The 27011-nt window shown below is 27.4% G+C and overlaps 2 protein-coding genes across 4 annotated transcripts in view; one reads left to right on the top strand and one right to left on the bottom strand.

Annotated features, from left to right (window-relative positions):
- The window catches only part of LOC107457492 (degenerin-like protein asic-2), a 37080-nt gene extending 27557 nt beyond the window's left edge, over window positions 1-9523 (top strand). Inside the window, exons 11-14 of the mRNA XM_016075660.4 lie at window positions 2446-2497; window positions 4723-4748; window positions 6146-6221; window positions 9188-9523. Coding sequence (XP_015931146.2) covers window positions 2446-2497; window positions 4723-4748; window positions 6146-6221; window positions 9188-9391 — 358 coding nt within the window. The 3' untranslated portion in view covers window positions 9392-9523. The remainder of the gene's footprint in view (window positions 1-2445; window positions 2498-4722; window positions 4749-6145; window positions 6222-9187) is intronic.
- Fibp (acidic fibroblast growth factor intracellular-binding protein) overlaps window positions 1-27011 on the bottom strand; it is a 61121-nt gene that overhangs the window by 20694 nt on the left and 13416 nt on the right. The window contains exons 6-10 of one of the 3 annotated variants that reach the window (XM_016075661.4): window positions 24188-24363; window positions 22803-22889; window positions 19655-19755; window positions 17178-17282; window positions 9624-12249 (exon numbers count right to left, since the gene is read on the bottom strand). In XM_016075661.4, coding sequence (XP_015931147.1) covers window positions 17204-17282; window positions 19655-19755; window positions 22803-22889; window positions 24188-24363 — 443 coding nt within the window. In that variant the 3' untranslated portion in view covers window positions 9624-12249; window positions 17178-17203. Of the gene's footprint in view, window positions 1-9623; window positions 12250-12533; window positions 12744-17177; window positions 17283-19654; window positions 19756-22802; window positions 22890-24187; window positions 24364-27011 lie in introns of those variants that run through there. The other 2 variants (XM_043042103.3, XM_071187975.2) reach the window with 2 other exon arrangements.

Raw genomic sequence — 27011 nt, 5'->3', positions numbered from 1 at the left:
CATTTTCAGTAACAGTTGAAGTCATATGCTCAGTAGCAGAATTTATGCAGTACTATCTTAAAAAATTCAAATTCGTTTCTGACTTTAAACGCAGTCAAACTGTTATTATTGTAAAAAATAAGCTTAACCCCTTAACGATTTTACTATTTTCAAGAAAACGGTCATAAAAGTGCCCTTTTTTATTCAAGAAAATTATATGAAAAAGGTGTATATACAATATATACATTCTTTCTTGATTTTTCAATTTTTTTCAGCTTGGAATTTAAAACACCATGTGTCCATGTAACTCTGATGCCATAATGCCAATATTAAAAATTATTTTATCACAAAACACAAACCACATGTATTCAAAAAGAACATAAGTAGCTGAGCTAAGAGTATAAAATACATAGATTTGGATAGTGCTAACATCCAGTTTAAAATGAACTAATTATCTCCAGTCAAATTAAAAATAGTCAAGTGTGTAAAATAAGAAATAAAAAAAATTCTGGGCACAGGAGAAGGATATATTAAACCTTTTTGGTGCATTACTTCTGAACGTTCTAACCCAGAAATATCATGGGCACGAGAAATAGAAGACAAAAGCACGACTCATGATTTTGATGACAGCGAAAAGGAAGGGGGGTTAATCTAACACATATTAAGAAAAATTAGCAAATATTAAATATAATAAAGTTTCACACAAAATCTGCATGTTTAAATTAAATTTGAATTTTATATAATTATTCTATAGCTTTGTCCAAAAGGAGAAAAACAGATGCTTTTACTCTGCCCAATTAAAAAATGAGAATGAAAGGATGAACTTGCGGACATTAAAATAAAACATTTTCAATTTAAAGGAAAAAATAAACATAGTTGTTATTTATGGTCTACTGATTCAGCCTTATTTAAAGTTACTTCAAATGAAATTTATTGACATACCAACACAGGTACTTCATAGACAAATAAAACAATAAACAAAAAATTTTTATAATTTTTAAAAAAATAGAAAAGTATTCCTTATCTTTCATAACTAAAGAATAAAATAAAAACTTTTTTTTTATTGGTTTATCAAGTTTTTACTGGTTCTTGATCTTTTTTGCTAGCAATTTTTTATCCATTTGTTATTAAATAGAAAGCTTAGGTGGAAAACAGTCTGCAGAAGCTGTGATAATCTGCAGCGTCTACTGCTGCATTGGAGCGTTTCTGCTACGTGAGTCTGGGTATTTTCAATATTAGTTCAGGTATAAAAGTTTATAAGCCGTCTTAGGTATTAAAACGTTACCTAGCCAATAGAAGTTAACTTTAAGTCTTTAAATATCTTAAAAATAACTGAAAATATAAAAATTACATTTTTGCGTTAATCAAGCAAGTTTTATATATAGTCCAAGAAATTCATTAGGAGTTAATTTTTGCATAGATTACAAGGGTTTGATACCAATATACTAATATTTTGTTAAATATTAATATAAAATTAGAGTCCATTTATTTTATCCATTTTTGTTACTGTCTGAAACAGATAAAATTTAATTATGCTGAGATATTCAAAATATTTACAGTAATAAAATAAATGAAAATTACTATTATCATAAACGGGAAGAATACCATTTCAGACTCATTGCCCAGACCTGATATTATTTAACTAAACCTGATATGTTTAACTAAACTATTGATAACATGAAAAATATTTGTAGCTGATATTCTTAAACTATTCTCTAAATGATGATATGTCGAATGTGTGCTTCTTTTTGATTTTGCAGTTTTGTGTCAAACTACAGTAAGTTTAGAGTTTAATTATTTCGGTTAAAAAAACTTACAGATTAATTCCTCCATGTTTTACGTAAAAGCTACTGATTTTGAATTACTAGTAATCATTTAAAATGATTATTCAAATTTTTAAAATCAAACTATAGCTTTAAACAGAATGAGATGATTCAGCAGGATGTCTAAAATACTACCAGTAGGCCATTTATAGCCCGCAAGACATACTGTAAAGTTGTCTACTCTAGTTTTAGTCCTTATAAATAGAATAGGTGTCTCAAGGGTATGCAATTTTTCCACTCCTCACACTTTCCCCCTCTCCGTTATCATGCTTTATGCAAATCTTGCTTTTTCCCACAGCAGTAGCCTTTAGAAAAAAAATTGGAATCCACTTGTGTGGAAAAAAGTAAGATTTGTTGAAATATTAATGGAGAGATTTGTTGAAACATTATGTGTGGAGAGTAAGATTAAACATGCAATCTTGAGACATCTATTTTTTTTATAAAGAGTATAGTATAATTTCTTAAAATTGAAGTTCCATTAGTTAATTCGAAAAAATAACTAAATGATAATTTTTTTTAATTAAATCAGAAGATAATGGATATCTATACCAAGATTTGTAAATATACATAATGGCTCATATGATTACTAAATAATATAAAGACAAAAAATAATAATAATAGCTTTAAAATACTATACTTGCAGTGATCAAAGGTATGAAGTGAGAACCGACGAAGTAACACGTTTTGATCATTTAGTAAGTATTGAATTATGAGATGTTTAAATAATTCTTTATTATTTATTTACTTGATATTTATTTAGGGTCATGACAAATTTAATTTTACAAACACAATAGATAAAAAAATTTTTTTTAAAAAGCGCACATTCGAAAGTAAAAGTTCTCTGTTAATAACTTTTCTAGTTCTCAAATTTAAGCATGAAAGTTATGTTCAATTTTCAAAGTGGTTATAACATTTTTCTATTTTTAGTGAGGGGAAAGGTGATAAATTGGATATTTAATGCATTGAACATTGGTACCTCAAATTCTAATCATACTTTCAATTGTTTTTTTACCTAAAAGTAAATCATAATATCAATTATATTGCATGATACTATAAAAGAATATGTATTTTTGAATAGAATTTTTGAAATATTTTAAAAATCAGTAAAATAAAATGGGTAATAAAGCTTTGAAAAAAAAAATATAAAACCAATGTTCGAATTAATGTAAAATAAAAGGAATATCTATTTAAATTTAGGAAAAAATGAAAGTTAAAATTTTTTTTCATAATTAAAACCCCCTATTTCAAAAAATACTTTCTACACAAAAAGTTCAAAAACCTTCACGGTAATGGTAAAGTTTAAAAATATTTAGTCATGGAAATATTTTGTCTCAAGATGCAAAACTTGAATTTAAAAATTAATTTATGAATAATTTAAATAAAATAAGCCATTATTGAAGCTTGAAGCAAAAAATTCCAGCAAAATTTGATAATCGAAATTATTTAGAAGATTTTTGATCGCATAATATAGATATAGTTAAAGGTTCTCTACAGAAAACTTTGTTTACATATGTACCTAAAAGATTATTAATGGATGTCTAACCTAGTATGGATTCTATTCAGATCACAGAGTTTTCTTTCAATTGAATAACTCTATGAATGCAACCTGTTTGTTAAAGTGCTGTCTTCTAGAGTTATAAATGAAGCTATAGATAGATATTATTTGCAAGTAATAGTATTTTAATGCTCTTTGCATTCATTTCATTTTATAACTGAAAGTTAAGCAATAATAAAACCACTTCAATAATGACAAAAACCATTAAAGAGAGAACTATATGTTATTTAGTAAAATAAGAAACTTTTACCAAATGCAATTCTAGTTGAACATGAAAACATTTGTTTTTATCAAGGTTGGACTCATTTTATTTTGAAAAAATATGACTTTAGAATTCAGGATCCATGATTAATCTAATTTTTTTACAGCTTTTACCTATGTAAATATTTTAATGTAAGATAAAACCACATTTTTGAGTAATTTATATTCTGCAAGAAATAATGTAATTTAGCACAATGTAACTTAATTGGGTAATTTATATTCCGCAAGTGATATGTAAATAAACAATTTTTGTTATGTCTTTTAGGTAATAATTGGTAAATTTAATTTATAAAAAATATGTGAGAAACAAATGTTTTATTTGACAACTACATTTTAATAGTTAATATTTCCTTTCATAAAGAGAAAGATTTTGGTCTACCCATGAATTTACCAAACTTTATGGAATCATTAAAGATTTTTTGAGTTATTTTTACCTTTCACCATCACATTAAGTTTTAATAATTATAAATAACTATTTACTTTTTGCTGAAACTAACATTGTTGTTGTTTTTTTTCAATTAATTATTATATTCTTAAAAATTGATTGAAATAGCTGAAAAAACAAGCTCTTATGATGTGAGATTAGGCACAAGCATATGCAATATTTTAATCTGGAAACAAAAAAAGGGCATCAAGCTTTTCAAATAATAGGAGTTCTCAGAAACTTTTATTTTTATAGTTTGCATACTTCGAAACTTGCAATCTATTAAAAATATTGAAGTACATAAATTTCTGTCAAGTTGAGATGCATATTTTTACATCATATGACGATTTTAAATTTTGCTAGATAATTTTTTTCCAGGGCTGTTTGTACTACAGATTATGTTTGATGTATAACTGATTCCTATAATTAAGACCTAAAATATGGGAATATAAACTTCAAAGTTACATAAAAAAGTAAATAACATATAGGTCATTTTTTAAATTTAAAACAATATTTTAAAACTATATACTAAAAAAGTAAAATTTTTTTAAATCAATATGTGTGTATGAATGTTATATGGATGTACACTTGAATCTATTTTATTCATTCTTTATAGTGACTAAATCTTTCTAAATATTCTGAATGTAATCCAAAATTCTAAAACATTATTTTATTTCTAGTGTCAACAAAGCAATGAGAATTGCAAGTATGTATAAGCACTTTTAAATTTGTATATCATATTTTGATTATTTACTTCCTAATATAAAAGGCTCACATTTGTAAAATCAAAACTAGTAATAGACTTTAGTTCATTATAGCACATTAGAAATAAAAGTAAAAAAGTTATACTTTCTTAAACTATTAAAAAAAATTTCTTACATTTCTTATATAAATGCTACTCACACATGTGAGTTATTTCCCAATTTACTCATTGAGATGACAGTTTCACTGAATCAACTGTAGACAGTTCAACTGCTCTATAGGATTATCCTTTAACAATCATTGTTATCATGGTTACTCGCAAGTCAAATTTATATTTATACAGATCCAGTTTCTTTTCCACATATATATAAAATTTATAACTTGAAATTATAAATAAAATATCTTGACAACAAAATATACTTCCAAAATAGGTGCAATTGAAATAATATTGAAAATGAAACTTAATAGAGTTGAAATTTTTTTGTATCAATTAAAATCAGTTTTAACTACTTTTAAAAATAAAAAATATATTAAAGAGCCTTTTTTCTGTCAGCCTCATTGGATAATTTTGAGTAATCGACAGCAAAATTATAGAATTTAAAAGTCTTATTTTCAATAGTCACAGATGATATTCACTGCATCTGGAATTAATGATTAGAAATCATAAGCAATGTATGGTTGAAAACGTTTTCCTGATGCAGTAGTGATATCACAAATCGCAAGAAAGAAAAGACACTAACAGTCTGAGAAAGATGTGTATATTCTTACAGCAGAAAACAAATGAGGTCAAAAGAAGACGATGATCGTGTCACAGAAAATGATTTAAATTATGATTCTAAGAGAATCTTAAGTCAAGGCTATAATGTATGAATGCCCCATCACGTTGAATGGATGAATGAAACAAATTGAATTTCGGATCATCACTATCATGCTAAGAAAACGTTTTTGATCATGTGTTGTAATGTGATTTTCTATCATCTGTGTAATGTAACTACTGTGTTGTGTCATCCTGTATATTGACATATAATGCCAATTTTATACAATTTCCTTGCCTTTACTCAGTGGCGTGGCAGCCCATAGAGGGCCAAGGCATACTGTGCCCATCTCAGTTTTATTAATCTTGGGTTTTGGAGAGCAAGAGCAGATGTTTAGGTTGGGTGGTCAGCCTAACGCAGAACCCCCAGTGTTAAGTTTCCAAGCATGCTTGGTACTCATTTTATCGACCCACCGAAGGATGAAAGGCTGAGTCAACCTTACCCAGACCGAGGATCAAACCAAGGACTTGTGGCACAACAGCGAGAGGCACTATCCCTTTCCTTGCCTTAACTTAGCTATTTAAGCAACAGAGTACATACTTAATATCTAATATTGTGACCAAATAAGATTTCTTTTTCATTTCAGACATGCAGCTGTCATAGTGGTAGTGTCATTTCAAAGGTTCAGAGTAACCAAATTTATTTATCAACCGAAATTTGAAGTAAGTATTTTATGAAATATAACAGATTTATTATAAGTTACCTCAAATTTAAAAATATATAAGAAAAGGTGAAATTAATTACAAAAAAAATTATGGGAGAAATTCTTAGGAATTTTACCTGCTATACATTATTTTCTCATTTAATGACATGAAGAAAAATGGTATTTTGGTGAAGCCAGTAGCTTTAAGTTAAAAAAAACTGGAAGATACACCCATAAGGTAAACTCTTAAATTTGATCAATAAGTATGTTGTTAAAAATCTATTTATTGCGTTTCTATATTATAGAATAAAAACGTCAAGGCCATTTAATTTAAACTCATAATTATTCATAAAGTTTGCAGATGTGTTAAAGGAATTGCCCTACAAGAGTTAAAATAATAGGTTATGGATCTGTTCCATTTTCATAAAAGTACCCAATGTTTCATTCAGGTTGGTGATGTCTATTCCAAACAACAAATGTTTATTCAAAATCCTTTATGCTTGAAAATACAAAACTTTTCTGACAATTGACATTAATGTTCATAAATATGCAGGTGTAACATGGACAAAGTTGTAATTGTAGCTATAGGGCAGTTACAATAAAAATAAAGACTTAATCTTTTATTTTAGCGAAAAACTAAATGTATCTATTAAATGAATTATGAAAAAAATGTTTCAAGACTTATCGCCGGTAAACATACAACAGGTATAGGTCTTCCATCACAAGTTAGCATATAAAAACGGAGCTTACTGGTAGAGTTTATTCCAGAAATTTAGGGTTTGAAGGCAAAGAAAGTCAAAGGGAAAAAGAAAAAAGGAGTCCGGGGAAAGTAAATAAAGCTTTAACAACTTAAACAATAAAAAAAATTTAAATATAGCATTAATGAAAGTACAGAAATTGACATATTATAATTTTGGTTCTATAAACGAGAACCTTCCTTAGTGTCTAAATACCAAATCATGGCAGAGAATTAAACAGACAAACATATGTAAAGTGGTTTAACCTATAAGGACAGAGGAACAAGTTTGAACATGAAAATAAAAAAGGGAAGATAAAAAACAGGCGTGACCGAATTTGGCAGGGACTCCAGGGTGCAACAGATAAAATTAGAATAGATTTCCAAATATTTGGAAACAGTAGGATACTAGAAAGATCTTTAACTAAATTATTAGAATTTTTCATAACATGAAACGACTCCCAAAAATCAAAGTTCAGTAGATGAAGAACAGTATTGAATGATTTTGCAGGTGAAAACTCAAACCTGTGATTAGAATTCCAATTATGTAGAGCAATGAAAAATCGGTTGATGTCCTGATTTTTAACACATCTTTTTGTGTTCCTTAAGTAGAAGTTTAAGAATATGTTTTAGTTTGTCTAATATACACAAGACTACACCACTGTGAAATTTGATAAATACTGAGTAAAGAAAAGTAAAAACTTGTTATTTTCTTGCTTAAACCTGAATTGTATGCAAGTATGTAAAGAATTCATAATACTGTGAACAAGATCACTGTCAGCATTGTTCATTGATGTGAAAAAATTATCGATGTATTGTCTATAAAAAGGGAACTTTAATAAATCAAAGATTTTCACTTTAAAGTAGTGCATACACAGGTCATTCAAAATGGGGCTAAGCAGATTTCCCATCGCTAAGTTATCAATCATTGGATAAAATTTACCATTGAAAGTGAATGTGGACTGTTCTTAACAAATATGAGTACGATTCACTAATTTGCCAATTTCAACCTCCTTAAAGTGGAATTCTTGTAATATCTCATGTCCAATTGATTCTGTGCAAGTCCAATTGATTCTGTTTAAGAAGAACTTAGAACACTAAATTTGAATTAAATCTGAAAAAAAGCAACTAATTTGGGTATTGAAGGTCAGGTGGGTAGAGTAAAGTTGGTATTAAGTTTAAGTGCATTGAGTTAGTTATTATTTAGCCTAACTGAAGAGAGATTGACAACAGAATTTTGAATAACAGGTGGTAAAAGAAGTTCAAAAATATGGTTTGGTTTGAGCAATTTATCGAATTTCTTCTTAAGGATTAATTTATGTTTAGAGTTGAATAAGTCAGTTCTTAGTCAAAACTGTTTATTAACCAAGTAAAAATTTTAAGTAGAGTTACCGATATTAAATGTAAATCATATAATTCATACTTAGCTGAAGCCAGCTTTTTACAGGTTTCTTAAAAATTAAAATTTACTGTTAGAAATCATTTTAACAGTTGTGTAGTGGGAGTATAAATTACATTTTAAAGCAATTTACTCTCCTTTAAATTAGTCTAAAGCTAAAACATTTTTCTACTAGAATTAATACTTTACAGACATCTTATTTCACATGGTTTATCACTGCCTTTTCACAATTAAACACATACGCGGCTAGGGGTGCTTCTCTAAATTTAACTTTTGATGTCTGTTTCTGAAGAGATTATAATAGGGTAGCACCCCTAGTCATGTACAACAACTTTTCTGGGCATGGGTTGCTATGCAGTTTTAATTCTGATGATGTGTCTCAACTCCCCTAAAAGTTTGCCGCAGCATTTACATGACCTTGTGTTATATATAACATTTTTAAACATAAACAGTAGGATACAAAATAGATGAAAAAGGACATTTATAAAAAAGTCTGTCACTTTAAGAGCAAAACTAATTTCTCATTTAAAATGCTCACTCCCAAATTAAGTAAAATGAAATATTTGTATGAATGCAAAAATTTTTTTTACCAGTGTAAATAATTGCCATTCACTTCAATAATTAATAATCATGATTTAACTATTTCTTAATAGTAATTACACTAGTCAAATGTAATTGCTGATAATTATTGCTAATATTCAAATAGTTGTACATTGGGATATGTTTATTAAAGAAAATAAACTGAATTTCATCAGGGGTATAATCTTGTAATATTATTTTTATACATGCATTTGTAAAAATTAAAATGTTTCAAACCAGTTTTATTAATTGGAATTAATTTCTTTTCTAGACTGTAGAGCTTTTTAGCTACATTGGAGGATATATGGGAATGTGGTTAGGATTATCTCTGGTTTCTCTGTTTGATCTGGCTGAAACACTTGCATACTTATTTTATTATCCTGTTGGCCGAATGAATTTAAAATCAAAAAAGAAGAAAAAAAGAAGAGTAAATCCATTCAGTCAGAATTGGGAGAGAAATATGTCACTATATTAAAATTTTTACAATTTAATAATATTTTTTATTAATTATGACCTGATAATATACCTGAAGGAGCTGATTTTATTGAAATTTAGATTATTGAAAGGAGATTGATAAAGAATAATAAATGTTAAAGAATTTATAGAGTCCTATAATTACTAATATTTAAAAATTAATGAATTCATGTTATTATAATAAAGCCATATAAAGGAATGAAGATTATAAAAAGAAATTCATTTGACTTATCAAAATTTCAACCAATTTTTATTGCTCAGATATAAAGTAAGATTTGTACAAAATACAGAACTTTTTTGCAATATATGATAGTATTTTCAGAAGAGAAATCTATGAAAATATTATCAAATACTGAGATACAGGAGGACTGTACAGGAGATTGCAATTGAAGTGATAGATTAAAAATAAATGTAAAAGAGAGCAACTTCCAACAATTCTCTACTGAAGCAAACACAAAAGCTTGAGAAAGTTTTATACATTCCTATCAACCAGAAAAATAAGGTATTAAACTTCATTACACTCTAAAGAAAAAGAAAAAAATAAAAATAAATTAATTTGCACCTGCATGACAGCCACTTTAAAGCTTGAAGAAGAAAGAATTCCGACCCCACAATGTTTCTCTTTCTCTATAGAAAGGAACATAAACTCATTAGTATATACAATATTGATTTTTTTAGTGAAATCCAAGCTTCATACGAAATTGAAATAGTTTTATCTTGAACTGTTCTGTTTTTGCCTATATTTAGTGCTAAAACTTGAGGAAAAATGTTCTCTTCTTTTAGACATAAATAACTAAACTACCTTAGCTCCTAAAAGTAAATGTGTTAACTTAACTATACATAACTCCCAATTTTCATCTTTGACTCAATTTATTGTTTCAAAAGATTATTTGTCAACAGAATGAAAAAAATAGTTTTATCTTTGAATAATTCAAGAACAATTTTGATACATCTGAGATTTAGATGTTATATCACATTGAAAAACATTGATTTTCTTAAGTCTTTAGTTTAAAAAAGAAGAGCTAAGTTACGATAAATAGAGATTTTTCAAAAAATCTTACCAAATATGATATGATAGTTCAAATTAAATTTCCTTACAAAAACTGTAATAGCCCAATAACACAATTTTGTTCATAAAACATATGGAATTAATTTTTAAAAATTTAAAACTAAGGAAATTTTGTCTAGACAATTTTTAATTGAGGAGAAATTAAATTAAACAAGTCTATTAATTTTCTTCTGTTTTCTGACAATATTTCTTACCCTGTCTTTTATGACTTATAAATTTATAATCAGAAAATTACTGCAATTGAATTATTCTAATTTGAAAGTGTAACATAGCATATAGTGAGTCAAGTAAAACAAATTTCTCCCAAATTTCATCTACATTTAATTATAAGCATTTAGAATCAAGTTTAATGACAGTAAACTTATGATAAAAAATATTCGTCTGAAAATTACTTTTGTAAATGTAACACAAGTATGACTGATTTGCTTATGTTGGTGACAAGGAGATGAAAGTGTTGAATATTCACCAAAACATAATAAAACAATATTTGTAAAGACTTTTCAAGCATTTGTGGATGCTCCAGATCTGATTGGATTTCATCAAAAAATAGATGAGTTGGTTACTTTTTGCAAGAATTGATGCATGTATTAGAATTTTAGAATAAACAATGTAACATATCACCCCTTTTAGAAGTAAAATAATCTTAGATGGGTAGTTTTTCCTTTTAGAAATTAACAAAATGACTCCTTATTTAATATTTGTGTGATTAAGAAAGAAAGTATAGTCCAAGTTTTTATTTAAGGAGTCAATTTTTTAAGTTGATCAACACTACAAAGAAAGAAAGAAAGATACATCGACAGAATGAACACAAAAAAACTTAGCTGTATATAAAAAGTTAGGAAGGAAATGCTTTCAGTAATTATAAAATTTTGCATGGATATCTAAATATCCATCCCAATATTCAGGCCATTAAAAACAAAGGAATTGTGTAGGTTTTAGAGAAATAACTGTTTTGCCAAAAGAACGAAAAAAGGAATAGTATTATATTTAAAAAAAGTACTTATCTGAACAGAATTTTGATGCAATTTAACTTTACATTTTTAAGAAAACATATCACTAGGCATAATAAATCACTGTACATTTCAAATGTTACAAAATTCATGTGAGAACAGGAACAAACAACAGAGTAAGCAATTAATTTAATAATATAATAAAACACTGAGATTTGAAATTAATATACAAATATACACTTATTATCACAACTTGTCGACATACAAAGTAAAATTCTTCATTGACTTTAATTAAAATAGCATCACGAATTCTTTTATTCTCAATTTCAATACTAAGAGATTAAAACTAAATTAAAAAGCCTTAAAAGCATTTATTAACATTACAAAATTACTTACTTCCTAATGCAATATACTAATTCTTCAAACCAAATAATTACAATTGTCCATTCCATCTTTTTTTATAAAAATACTAAATTGAATTAGGCTTGATTTGTTATTCAGTCCTCACAGTTTTCGGCAACTACAGTGAAATGGGTTAACTAGGAGTGCTACTTGAGATCTTTTCTTTAAAACTTTATTTAATACAATTGGTAAAACCAATCATAACTCCATTTTGTAAGGCTTGTTACTTTCAGGAGAGATTTATAAATAGTAATATAATAAAAAAAATTATTACAGTGAGCTTCATACTTCTTTATGCTTCAATTTTTTCATTTAAGCATTTTTATCAGGAAGACAGAATTTCTAAACTTGCTTACTTAAATATTTCGTAGATAATTATTTATACCATTCTCCATTACAAAAACTGCATTCTTCTTTGAAAGACATTCGAGAAGCAACCTTGGGAGAAAAATTTAACACAACTGAATCATATTTATAGTATTTCAATATCTTATGTTATTACAGTAAAATATGTTAAGTTAATCACTCTTGTAAAATGAACTCAATTATTAGGAACAGAATTTATTCTATATAATATGAGGTTGAAAAACCTTTGTAATTTGATCACCTGTCTATCTTGTATGTTGACCACTAAATTGAGTCAAATTTGTCTAACAGTATTATGAAATGGTATTAAAAAATCTTCCTATTTTATCCTATAAAAATCTTTTTTTCAAAAAATATCTATGTCATTCTGAAATGGTCATTAGAATTTTACTAAATTGGGGAGATAGTGTAATAAAGCTAACATGCACATAAAGCTAACCCCTTTGTGAGTTGACCACTTGCTGAAATTATAAAGGCTTATCTCTTCTTCAAACAATTCCATTCATCCTTTTTTTTTACTGATGTTCTTGATGTGCTGATCTTGAATACCTTTTCTTTCATTCATTCTATGAAAACAGAAGTCAGTTGAAAAGTGTTTCTTGGAGTAGCGAATGTTAGAATTTCAATGAATGAATTCTTTGAATATGCTTAGATCTTTTCTTTGAATGAACTTTGGCATTTCAGTAAAGAAATTCTTTAAAATATGCTAAGATCAAAATGGAGGTAGAGAAATTGTAGAGACAGTTTGGGATACATTTTTACATAAAATGGCTTTAAAAAAAAAGAAAACAAGGTGACCTTTTACTTGATAAAAAACAGAAGAGACAAAATAATGAGCAAAAGAGTAAAGAGAAAACCACTGCTGATAAAATTGAGAAATTGTTTAACTCTTTCAGAAGCTTTAGACTGGACTAAAATTCAATATGTAATGCACCTGATAAGCAACATATCTCTAAAAAGGAAATGGATCTGAATGTTCATGTTGAAAACAAATTGGTTGATGAAAATTTAACGCAACAGTAGCAAACAGAAATTAAAGATTGGTTTTGTGACAAAAATATTTTACGTAACAGAATAACTTCAAAAATGTTGTTAAGTTAAAGAATTGCATATCTTTTTGAGTCATGATATTTCAAGAATTACACATAATAAACACTCCATATGCATCATGAACAAAATAAGATTTTTAAACTCTTTAGTTTAATATTAAAATTAAATAAAAATTGAATTTTATTCAGGTAACTCATTTAATTCATCAGATTCTTTCTATTTGCAATGCTAAAAAAGTTTATGTTGCATTTATATTATTTTCATAGGTGGAATAATAGAAATTATTATTTAATAACATGATATAAAGAATGATAAAAAAAAGACTCATCTCCCCTCTAAAAGTTGATCATTAAAACAATGCACCACAAGTGATCAACTTACACAGGTTCCACTGTATTAAAAACCATAAAAATCTGAGAAATACATTTAAAATATTCAATAGTTTCTTAACACATTATTTATATACTACATTAATCATTGATTATCAATGATGGACACTAGCATATCATTCAATTTTCAACCATTATTTGATCTAGATTTATGACTTTAACACATGTTAAAAATATTTTTTAACAGTTGAAATCATCAACCTCAAACACATCTCATGCTAAAATTTGATTGTTTTCTCAAACATCTTTGTAATTTAACAAAGAAATGTTGTTCAAAAAAAAAAAAAAAAGAAAGAAGAAATCAGCTTTTTTAATGAGAAATATAAAAAAATAAAAACTCGAGTACAATCACTATATTTATAATTGAGAATTCCTCAAGATTTAAAATAGTTTAAACATTTGGAATGCAGCATGAGAAAAAAAATGAAGATTTATAAAATAAAATTACAGTTTAAACTAAATATTTAATAGAAATCATAATTTTTTGAAAAAAGAAATACATTTTTAATTTTAAGACAATAGTTATTTGCTTTTTAAATTTTGATTAACTAATTCTACTTTCCCATAAGAAAGCTTTACAGACCACACAAATCATTGATATTATATAAATTTCATTATAAAATATTAAAATTTAGACAGTTGAAAAATAATAATGACATTATTTCAAATTTTAACAACAATGCAAAAGCTAAGAAAAGTTTTTTTTAAAAAAATTTTGAAAAAATTCATACTAAATCATAAATTAATCCATGTATATTTTGTCTCCGGAACAATATCAACAAAAATTGGGAAATAAGATAAATATTTGTTTCTGCAATTTACAATATTGTTTTGGTAGCACACTCTGTAATGTTACTAATCTAAATTGAGACATCATAAAAACACATCATAAAAATAGAAAAAAAAAAGATAAAAAATAAATGAAGTAAGTATTAAATTTTTTAATTATAAGATATCAAGAATAAGAAGGATATAAAGCTGTTATTAAATATTCATCTTCAATGATAAAAATTGTTTCATCAAACTTGGCCTAATTTTTAGTTTAATTACATTTTTCAAATCTACAATGAACTGAAATAATTATATTATATTAATTATCATAATAAATTTACTTTAACTTTTGATCATAAAAATAATTTTTATCTTTAAAGAAATTAATAAACAAAGAGATATTCTTAAAAAAGGAGGTAATAACATTGTTGTTATTTTGAGTATATCATAGGTTAATTGGTAAATCTGGTTCATTACAAATTCCCAAAATCATTTATTAGGCTTATTGCAGTGAGCCTAGTAGCTGTGCATGGCAAAATGACATTGACAGTTCGCAAAGAGCCAGATTTACTGATTAGCTAACAACATATGCACTTTAGTATCCATGACAAATAATTTACAGCTTTTGGAAATACATGAAATTGGAACTACTTTCATTATTGGAACTTTGAACAAGCCCTTAAATTCTTTCATCTATTTAATATATTCAGTCATTAATAAAAATTATAATAAATTATTTGAACATCCCTACGTGAATTTAATAATACATTAAATTTCAGAAAATTAGAATATTGTTAGAATTCTATTTTGCAACTAGATTCTGAACCCTGAAGTTCAATTACATATTAATTATCATTGATTTTATAAAGTGTATTTTAAACCAAGAAGTAACTATTATAGAATAGCAAGACGCAAAGAAATAGTAGATTTTATTGACCAATAAAAACAGAAAAATTTTAACTTATTAAAAACTATTAATATTATAATCATAAAACACAGAACTCAAAGCATTTCTAGTGTCTTAAATCAATTCAAGATTTTGAAAGTAAAGCAACCGTTGCTTTTTTTACTGCATCTTGAGAAAACTTTTTTTCATAACACTGCTTAGAATTGTGCGTTTTAACTACCATCAAACTTTACAGAAATATTATCCACTTCAAGCGAACAAAATTGATTTAGAAGTTCATCAACTGTTGTATATTTAGATTTATTTAGTGATGGAAATAAATTTAAAAAAAAAACTGAACTCTAGATAATCTTCCAGATTCTATTCTGGCCATGTTAGCCACTTTAGCATTAATTATGTTCTATGAGAAATGACATAAATAACATTTCAGCATTAATTACATTTATATTCTGCATTAAAATATTGCCTTTGAATATTTTGCATTAAAAGTTTGGCTATAAGTCTTTTTGTTCTCAGCCATAACTTTTATCATAAGTGAAAAAATATTTAAAATAAACAATTAAAATTAAATTGTAGTATTACTTGCCACTCACGCAATCTAAAAAAAAACAAATATGAAATTGAGTAGCACATACGACATGAACTCATAGACAAGAAATGCTTAAGCCCCTCCTTCATAAACAATAGCGGTATGATGTTTATCTACTGAAGGTTGTTCACACTGGTTTTAGCGTATCAGTTCCCTTCTGTAGAGGCAGTTGCGCAATCTTGAAATCAATTCCGTACACAAGAAACGCACTTGTGGTGCTAAACTAAAAGCGTCATTTCAAAAAGATATATATTCGGTAAAAATAATTTAAACTGCATAAAAAATGGTGTACAAGAGCAGAAATGACTGGAAATGCGCACATTTTATGCATAATGCATAAAAGTTGGTAGGTATTAACTTTTATAGGAAATGATTGAAGGTGACAGGTCGCTTTCCTTCCTTTGTTGCTCCCATCACAATTAAACCCCTTACGTTGAGATAATAGTTGAGGTGGAGGAGAAGGTATTAGTTTTCATAGGAAAACTGGTTCATGGTGGAAAAAAATGAAACATTTACGAAACTTAGACTAAAAGGAGGAAAGTTTCTCATAAAAAATATAAAAAGCTGGAAATTCTGAAGAAGGCGGAAAAATCTCATCCCTGAATATTAGAATAATTAATGAAATTATTTTATGCGAAAATCAAAGCATACAATTCAGATCGGCTTTTAATTCATTTTTTATAGTAAAAACTCTTCAAGTTCTGAGCTTTAAGTTTATTCCTTGTGTGCAATAAGTGTTTATTTTTGAACAAAGTTACAAGAAAGTTTAAAGTTCTTAACTTATAAGATAGAATTTTTTTTTAATGATGAGAAAAGAAATTTAACCATAAAGTAAAAATATATAGTGTTAAGAAAAAGGATTCAATTTAATGCACTTCAAATGGTAATAAAAATATAAAATGATCTGAAATCACAGTTAAAAAAAGGTAGATGCTTTTTCTCCCTGATTCTTATTCATATTGGTATATTCTGGCTTTCCTCTGGCTTCTAGCCTTTCCTCTGAATAACAATTTGTTATACAAATTTAAAGTTCTGTAATTCACTGAGTTATCTACACCCTTACCAAAAAATATTATAACTCAAAAGTCAGAAACCAAAACTCATGGTAAGCTGAATTTCCAATAGGTCAAAGTATTTCTTTGGTCCCATTAGAGCAAATTGACTATACAACACTTTCAAATGAATTTAAACTAAAAATCAATTTAAAGTTTAGTTTTCAGTTATACACATAATAAAACAATTACATAATTGAAGAGGAAACACATTACTCATTAGAATTGCTTTGACATATTACCTGTGTTTAGCTTTTACAAATGAAGGTCAAGTATGAAACATTCTCATAATGATATTTGACATGACAGTCATGTATCTTTCCCAAACTTCTAACATATGTGGATCACTAAAAATATTACGATACTTTAGATTAAAATTACTAAAAATATACTTTATATTAAAATATACAGAAAAAATCAATTGCAACACATATTTATTTCCAGTTTCAGTATTAGCTGCATGTTGATATTTTTAGTTTCAATTTTATGTAATTGTTCTTAATTTTAATTCTACACTGATATATTCAGCTTCATTTCAATTTTTATTTTAAATAGATGCCACCATAGCATACATTAAAAGACGCTTTCTTTGTGACAGGCTTCTATCTATAAAATATGAATACAAATAAAATAATTAAAGTAAAAAGTCATATTTACTCTTATATTCCTTGAAGAACACCCCAGAAGCAGAAAGTGACTAAAACTGTGACGTACGTCGCAGAACAAATCAAGTCCTGCAGAACAATTTGTATTTTGAATAAGTGACAGCGTTATCCTGCGACCTCCCGTCCACCTGCCTCCGAGATAGTTTTGCAGAACAATCCCCAACCCTAATCTCATACATTCTTTTAAGGCAGCTCTTATTTTAATTTTTGGACCTTCATATCATAGGCATTTTATTAATAATTCATCGTCATCGTCATTAGCAAAATTTTGTACTTCAAAAGTGATTGAAAAAGTAACAAATCAAGAATGTTGGTCTTGGTTTAAAAAATAATGTAGTGTATCTGTGCATGATCCTGTATTTTAATAAATGAAAATATAATATTTTAACGTTAAGTTGATTTCTTTTCTCTGTGAAATGCTTACAGAACATTTGTATAAATTAATAAGCCCTGTTGCAGAACATTTGACAATATTCTGCTTATGGGAAGAACACATTACATTGATATTTCGAAATCAAAGAATACATGACACCACTAATTTTAATCAAATCTTTCTTTTATTATTAACAAAATAAACACGATAGTAAATGCTATTTCTGCTTTTAAAAACAAGAGCTAATATTTTGATCTTCATTAGCAGAAAAATTGTCCCTGTTAACTTTAGAATAAATACTGAATAATTAAAAAAAGTTTTACAATAATTGATTGTCCTGAAACTTTAAACTTACCAAAGATAAAACTTCAGTAAACATTTAAAAAAAAAAAAACATTAAAAGTAAACATTTCTAAACAACCACATTTTTCACTTTTTTTTAATTGATTTATTTAAATCAAAACTAGACACAAGAAATTTAAAAAAAATCCCTCTAGCTTTAAGTTCCTATATTTTTAGTTAGTTAATAAAGTTGGAGTCGAAATAATTGAAATTTTCTAGATTAACTATGGACTTTGACATTTGCTGTTTTTTCTAAGCTATTGCCGTTTTACATGACATAATGAAATAAATGTTCATTATTTAACATAATTGAACAAAAAGAATTAGAAGAATGAAAATTTTAATAATGGTTCCGCAGTAAAATGCACCGCATTTTGTGGCCTTTTAAAACCATAAGAAATGAAATGTTTAAATAAAATGTGCCCTCTTCTTTTTTGACTTGTAATATGTTTGAAATGCATCATTGTCTCACAGCTCATCTTTGAGCTACTCATATACTGCTCAGTGGCGCAACAGCGAATAGAGGGCAAAGGCCTACTGAGCCCATCTCAGTTTTCTTGACCTTGGGCTCTGGAGTGCAAGAGCAGATGTTCTGGTTGGGTGATCAGCCGAATGCAGAACCCCAGTGTTTAGTCCCCAAGTATGCTTGGCACTCATTTTATCGACCAACTGAAGGGATGAAAGGCTGACTCAACCTTGCGCAGTCCAAGGATCAAATCAAGGACCTGTTGCACGAAAGTGCAAAATGCTACCACTCACCCCCGGGCATTATATATATATATATATAGTTTCAAAATTATCCATCTAAGATCGCTAAGAGACCCAAGACACTTTGGGACAGTAAGATGTTTAAGATATCAGATAGTAGGAAATGAATTAAGATAAATAATTAAAAAAATTCTTTTGAACACAAGAGGTTATAAGACAAAAAACAAACTTTGCTTTTTTTGGAGAATAAAAGACCTGAGCTATTGCAATTCACCATTCTGTCCCCTTGAATACATTACAGAACCAGAGTAGCAAGTTTTCAAATATTTCTTGGACTATAAAGCACTCATGTAAAACTTTAACTCAAAAGAAATAACTATCTGGGATTACCACTACTTATTAAAAGTTAAAACATACATGCTATTTATTTATAAAAGTAGGTGTATGAAATCTGAAAATAAATAATCGTAGTTACTAATAGTTTACTCTTTCCATAAGAAGGCTAAAAAAGATATTTTCTTTAGTATTTAGCCTTTTTCAAAAATAAGCAGTCATGTAATGAACTTACGTCAATGAGAAGGAGTAATTAACATTAACTTAAAAGGTAATACATATCCAACAACTACAATACCTTTTACATAGGTGTGTAAGTGTGCCAGCTTCTGTATATGTTTCAAGTAGCTTTCTGAGATCTTTTTCAGCCCATCGGCTTTGGCGAAAAGTTTCGATGAACTAGATTTAAATAAGGAGAAAAGTGTTTAGAGAATACAGTAAAAATGGGCATGAGAAAAGATACAAACATTCAGAAGAAAAAGACTTATGTTGTATGATACTTTAATTAGAAAGTTTATTAAAAAATTAAATATTTTTTGACCTGGCATCTTAATTGCCACTGTCAGTAATATATCTGTGGTATTAAAAAAATTACTATATAGTAACCTAGTAAAAAGGCTCTAAATATCTCACATTTCATAACTGCCCAGTAATTTTTTTCAAATTGTTTGACTATACAGACAGAATTTTCACCCAAAGAAATTATTCAACTGAATGATAGTTATGCAATATGAAATGCTTAAATTAATATTACAAAACACATTCTTAGTTAAAGTTTCAGAAATTGAAGGATGTGTATTGTCATTGCATGTATAGCTAAATATAAATAAGGAAAATATATTGGAGACAAAACTGAATGTCCTTATTTAATTTAGTATTTAAAATTCATGGTTTCTACAAAGCTTGCTTATCTGAACATTTTAGTTTTTTGGAAGAAATTTTTATTTTAGTCTTTTTTCTAGAAACTGTTTAATGACAAAATTTTATTGTACAGAACATTATTTTCAGTAAAAGAAGACAAATAAAATTTTTGCTTTATGAGATTAGGAAGAATATACCATAATAAATAAAAGCAATATAAACTATACAAATAGATAATTAATATCGTGCTTCACTGTCAATATATTTCAAAGTTTATACAATTCTAGACAATTGGCATGGGGAGTTCTTAAGTTATACAGCAAGTAAATAGTAAAATTAACTAAAACATGAAAAAAAAATGAGCCTCAGTTTTTAAACGGTTAACAATATTATTCAAAATATACTTAAAAAAGGAAAACCAAATGAATTTCAAGGTAGTCTTTTGGAAATATACAATTTGTATTAAGACAAGAAAATATAAGGATTCCATGTTAGATGCTCTAAAAATATGGCAATAAATAGTAAAGAATTTCAAGGACAAGTCATGAAATGACAGATTATATAATGATGAAGGCAAAAAAGGTAATCAAATGGGAACTTTGTGATAAAATAAACAAAACACAAAATGCCTTTGGAGCTGCAATGGGAATATCTTAATTTTTTTTTAAATAAACAAGTATATTTTTTATTTACATAAAATGAAGCAAAATACTCTTAAAGTCCAGGCTTTTCAGGAATTTTAAGTATGTATCTAAGTAAGTAGCACATAGCAATAAAAACTTAGTACTATTTATCCTTGAAGTGATAAAGAAAAAGTAGGTACAACCCAAATTCCAAGAAAATTAATTATCTTGTTCCTAGTGACCTTTTAATAGGATTTTTTTTTTCAAAAAAAAACAAAAAAAAGTGGTAGCACAAGCATTTTTTTTAATGATTCATTTTGCAGGAACAAGTTAGTTCCACTTATCGTAATATATTATGAATATAAATATTTACAAAAGGAACTGAAGTCAGAACATAGTAATTTTCTAAGGCCAAAGTTATTAGTAAAAGAAAGAAATATCCACATGACATAAATCAATAATTACTACCACTTTTTCACATGGGTTTGATTTTTTTCAAATATGGACACTTCTTTCTGACTGGGCACTAATGGAATAAGAAGTGTTGGGTAAGACAGCTTTTGAAAGATAACCATATAATGATATGAACAAATTTTTTTAAAGCTCTTGGTTCTAATTATCTTATAAATATTTTAATGCAAAATTTTTTTTACACAAGTGTTACAGAAATTTAGGCTATAAAAAATAAGGGTTACTTTCAAAAAAAAAAAAAAAAACTATGATGAAATGTACAAAGATATTTAATTATCAAAGAAACTATTCAATTTAATGACATTTTTCAGTAGATATGAAAAACTAAATGAACCAACGCTTTCCAAGGCAACAATCAACGAAAATGTCCAATTAACGTTCTCCAGTAAATTAAGGAACTTCTCCAAAGGAACAAGTTCCTTAACTTGGGAGACTAGTTCAAACATTAGAGAGGGGAGGAATGTGTTCACGCACCTAAACTTAATATTTCTTTAAATATATACTGTAAAGTATATGTAAATTTAATAATTTCTATGAATAACTTTATAGCAATTTTGTACAAAATGAAATATTTCTTTCAAAAAAAAAATTAAAAATAGCCCTTTGTGGTATAAATTTTGCAAAAAGTATGAAGGGAAGATATCTAAAAAACATTGTCTTGGTTGTTTCTTAAAATTAAAATCAAAGTTAAGAATGTTTGCAGATTATATCGATTTTTTGTAAACCGATTAGGCCTTGCACCCATCCAGCTTTGATAACTGACTCTCTATTGGAATGCTAAATTTATGATCCCAAACAGCAAAAAATTTTAAAAAATATAAAATAAATTGCACAAATGTAAGTGGTGTGATTATTATAATCATTAAAATACATTACAATCAAATTTACCTACTCCTTCAATTGTGTCATTTATTCAGGTCTCTCTCTGTTTAAAACAGACCTGATTTGTATTGATTCCGATAATAGCAGTGCTACTATTGTTACCTCAGAAATATGGTTTGTTATTTTTAAAAATCAATATTATATAAGATTTTAAGTGCTTATTAACAGGATAAAAATAATCAAACCTAATTCTTTTTTGCTAATTGTACATTTTTAAAAATATAAACACAATATTAAAAAAAGTAATTTCATTAACAAATTTATTTGCTGTTAAAAGAAAATGGAGCTTAAAATAATTTTTCACCGTGATTTAGTTACGCATGTAATAAAACATAATTTTTACATAATAGAATGATTGTTTTTTTTAATTAAAAACTTTTTAAAATCTTTTCTAAAGCTCAGCATTATTTCTTGGAAAACATTTCATATAAAAATTTTTGAACAAATAATAAGTTATTTTAAAGGTTCTGAAAAACAATTCCTAATCAGTAAATGAGAATTACATTAATTTTATACACTTGATAAAAATAAAAATGCTCAACACTTAATTAATTTAAAAACATTTAGCAGAGATATCAGTGTAACAATAATTAAATAAACATTGTATACCTTCTCAACAATGTCAACAAAAAGATCTCGAACTTCCTTGCTGTGATTCAAACCTGATCCAATATTCACAAATGTTCGAGTAAGGAACTAAAAAAAAAATATTAAATACTTAAAAAAATCTAAATGTAAAATCTTTCAAATCTAAACTTTGATAAACATGTTAACTTTTAGATAATTTTTCTTCTTCTACTAACCCTAAAATTTTGGTTCAAAATTTGTTTTAATAATATATTTAATATTAAAATAAATGTAATTCTAATAACAGTGTGGTTAAAACTATTAAGACAATCATTAAACATAATATTAAGTAAATATAAAATAAACATCCATTTTGTTGCTAACTTCCACACTTATTGTTACTTGCTGGGTGAAACACAGTATTAATGTTTATATTTTAATAATTGTTTCTTTTGTGTCTATGAATATTTATTTTTGCTGGTTTTCTTCTTCTATCATAAATATTTTTAATGATGCAACTCATATTAAAGATCCTACAAAATATATCAAATAAAAAATACATGAGTTATGATAGTAAGCTTAGTTCTATCGAAAAAGAATATCATAAATATTTTTTGTATTATAATTATATGCATACCTACTTATTTGCTTAATTTTTTATGACCATAACTTACAGAGAAATATATGAGTAATAAAACTACATACCTTAGAAACCATTTATCATTTGTAAAACAACCCATATCACTTAAAAATAATAAAACAACCCACTAAAAATATTTCCTTTTTATAGCATGGCAAGTAATGAGTAAGGCTCTACAAGGCCTTAAATGCCTTGTAGGGCCTTACTCATTTTGAGAAGATTTGGTATGTGCTGGTTTCAAACACAACAGTGAATGGTTAGGAAACCACTAGACATCAAATAATGTTTCAACAAAGAAAACAAAACTAGAGAAAAAAAAAAGGGAGAAATATGTAAACATATTATTTATTTATTATTTATTTATATTTCTTTTTGCTTTTTAAAGCTTGGTTTAATTCTGTTGACATAAATCTGCTGATTAATCATTCCCCCCTCCATAAGACACTTCACAACTGCTTTTTTTACACCCTCTTGATGATTTCTGGTGTATTTAACATGCTATAGTGCATAAGCAAAAAAATTGAGTGTCTATCTCCACTAGCTTTATATTCAAGGATAAGCATAGTTAAATAATAAAATATGTTAACTGATAACTTATAATTCAGCCATGCTCATTCACTAAAAATAGAGCTAATATTGAAAAACCAAAAGAACATATTACAAGTATTTAAATTTTCTTTTCCTACAGTTTAAATAAATATTTTACAACATTATTCACATTGTGAAAAATATATTATAAAAGACAAAATAACTTTAATGATAATAAATGATGCAACTTCATGAAAACCTTAAAATTTGAGTCCAAATCAGTATATAATCTATCAGTGAGCACTGATCTCATTGTGCCTAACACAACTGATTTCAAGTCATCATAAACATCTTTTTCAAGGAATTGTTTAAGGTCACGCAAGTCTTGAAGAAAGTCACGATCCATTTCCATTGCAGTTTCTTCATAAGTACAGTCTAAAAAAATATTAATGCAAATTATATGAATTTTGTTTTGTTGTTGAAATATTGGTTAATATTTAAAAAAAATAATTGAAATATCTTTATAAAATAGGCAAGTTAGGGAAAACAATTATTTTTTTTAAAATTAATCTCTTTATGTATTTTCTTAATATTTTTGTAGCTCAATTTTAAATTGCACTAGTTTTTTTTAATAAAAAATAAGTCTCTAATAAATGGCAATTAATTGTAAATGAAAAGGCATATTCAAGAGTTAGTACAAAAAGATATGAAGCAAAAAAAAAAATGTTTTTTTACCATATATTCTGTTTTGAAAAAAAATCATATTTTTTCTCATTAAACCACGTTCAAATCTATTCCTAAAATTTAAAAACTGGTGAATAGAATTTGGTAGGAGAAAACTAAATCTGTGAAAAGAAAGGATTTTATAAAAAAAAATCCCTCTTTTAATACTTGCAAAAATTAAGGACGAAATGGAAAAACTAGCATAACAACAAAACATGCAGTTATAACAGGGGGGAAGGTCATTGGGAAGAAGAATCATGGTAAGGTAAAGTAGAAAATTTGTATGGAAAAGCTAGCATAACAACAAAACATGCAGTTATAACAGGGGGGAAGGTCATTGGGAAGAAGAATCATGGTAAGGTAAAGTAGAAAATTTGTATGTATGCACCATGAAGTACCGGGGCGTGTTGAGAGAAAATAAAACGAGTTGGCGGTGGAAGCTCACTATTCATGCGAATAGTATTCCACGGTATACATCAGTTTAAACTAAGTAAATTTGTTGTCACGGTGTGATATGGCCAACAGACACCACAGAAGATTACATACGAATGAGTTTATGCAAGGTTGAATCATTGGGAAGTTGGAAGATGGTTGAAGTGTGACCATGTGGCTGCAAAGTTCGGGATCACCCACAGCATCGTTTCATGAGCTTGGAACACATTTAAGAGAACAGCTCTCCAAAGGTTTAGTAGAATTCGTCCTCGCACAACCATGGTAGCGGACGACCAGTATATAGTGCTACAGGTTAGAAAGAACAAACGGCTAACGGCAGGAGAAATCTCTAGGCGCACACACCTAAGTACTGGATGCCTAATATCGTATTTTATTGTGGCCAGGAGACTGAACAAGGTTGGTCTATTTGCATGATGGCCAGTACAGTGTGTTCCATTAACATGAGTTCACTGGAGACATAGTTTAATGTGGTGCTGGGAACACAACTGAATGGGATAGAGTACTCTTTACAGATGAGAGCAGATTTAGTATGACCTGTGTTTCTGGATATATACACATCTGGAGAGAGTGAAGAACACGCAATAACTCCATTACCATTGAAAGAGACCAATTTTTAGGAGGCGGAGTTCTTGTATGGGGCGGTATCATTCTTGGTACCTGTTCTGATCTACACATCATCCAAGGTGGTTCAGACACAGGAGGACGGCGCTTGGCAGCACGTCTCTAGTAACAATTTTGCAGCTGCGATTAGCAATACAACAGGAAAACAGGAATGGGCAGCAAAAGGTAAAGAAGCCTCAAGAGCTGCTTAACAACCTGGTTCTCAACATGGGCAGACAATGTCAATCCTGCACAGCAGCCAGAGGTGATCATATTCCATACTAAAGGCTCGAATTTGTTTGCCAATGTCGTGTAACATTGACATTTTGGTCATTTGTTCAATTGTTTCCTAAGTCCATATTTCAATAAAGCTACTTATTGTTTCTGTGGATTAAATTTTTTTTGTACGTTGTTTAATTCCCTATATTTTTAAATTTTTAGGACCCTATGGTATGATTTTTATCAATTTTCAATACTGCTGTTCAAAATTACATTTGAAAAATCACTTCGTCCTCAATTTTTGCACACCAATGTATTGTGAGTCAATAATGAAAAAAAATGCCTTATCTTGTACGTTCGGAAAGAAAATTACTTTAAGTAAAAATGGAAATAATTGATATGAAAAGCTTCCTAAATTATTCTTAGAAAAATTTTATTATCATTATTTTTTCATGAGATAAAGGTGAAGCCAGTATTAAAAAACTAGAAATAAGATTCAAACTAATTGAGCTTACCTATAAATTCTTTTTAAAAATCATGAAAAATATGTTCTAGAAAATTTACATATTTGACATTAAAAAGTTGTACTTTAGAAACAATTGCATTAGAAATATATACTTTTAATTATTCAAAGTGGAATAAGTAAGAAACAATGTCAATAATACATTTACTATAGATTAATTTTATGACTGCAGTAAAACCCTTGCTGTGCATTCACACACAAAAAAAAAATAAAACTAAGTTTGGATTACAGACAGACGGATTTTCTTTACAGAGAATCAGTTTTTCCGCATGTCATTAAACGGTGATACTGTTATTGGTAGAGAAATTTGTCTATAAAGCTGTTCAATTGGCAGATCAGCTAATATACATAAAAGCATTAAAACATAAAAACTAGAACCTAAAAACCAGTAGCTACATATCTTTTTAAGTACTCTTTTCTAATACTGATCTAAGCAGATTCTCAAATATAAAGTTAAAAGCAAGATTTTCCTATTTTTATGTTAATAAATTTTATTTTTTGCAAAGCTATTATTTCTAATTTTTTTTAAACATTTCCAGAATTTCTTAGCTACAATTTTTTTTAA

Source organism: Parasteatoda tepidariorum, chromosome 11 (genome assembly GCF_982258835.1).
Source record: "Parasteatoda tepidariorum strain Cologne lab strain chromosome 11, Ptep-v5.0, whole genome shotgun sequence".
Classification (NCBI taxonomy): domain Eukaryota; kingdom Metazoa; phylum Arthropoda; class Arachnida; order Araneae; family Theridiidae; genus Parasteatoda; species Parasteatoda tepidariorum.
The sequence above is the reverse complement of the archived record's forward strand: the minus strand, read 5'-3'. Positions and strand labels throughout refer to the sequence as shown.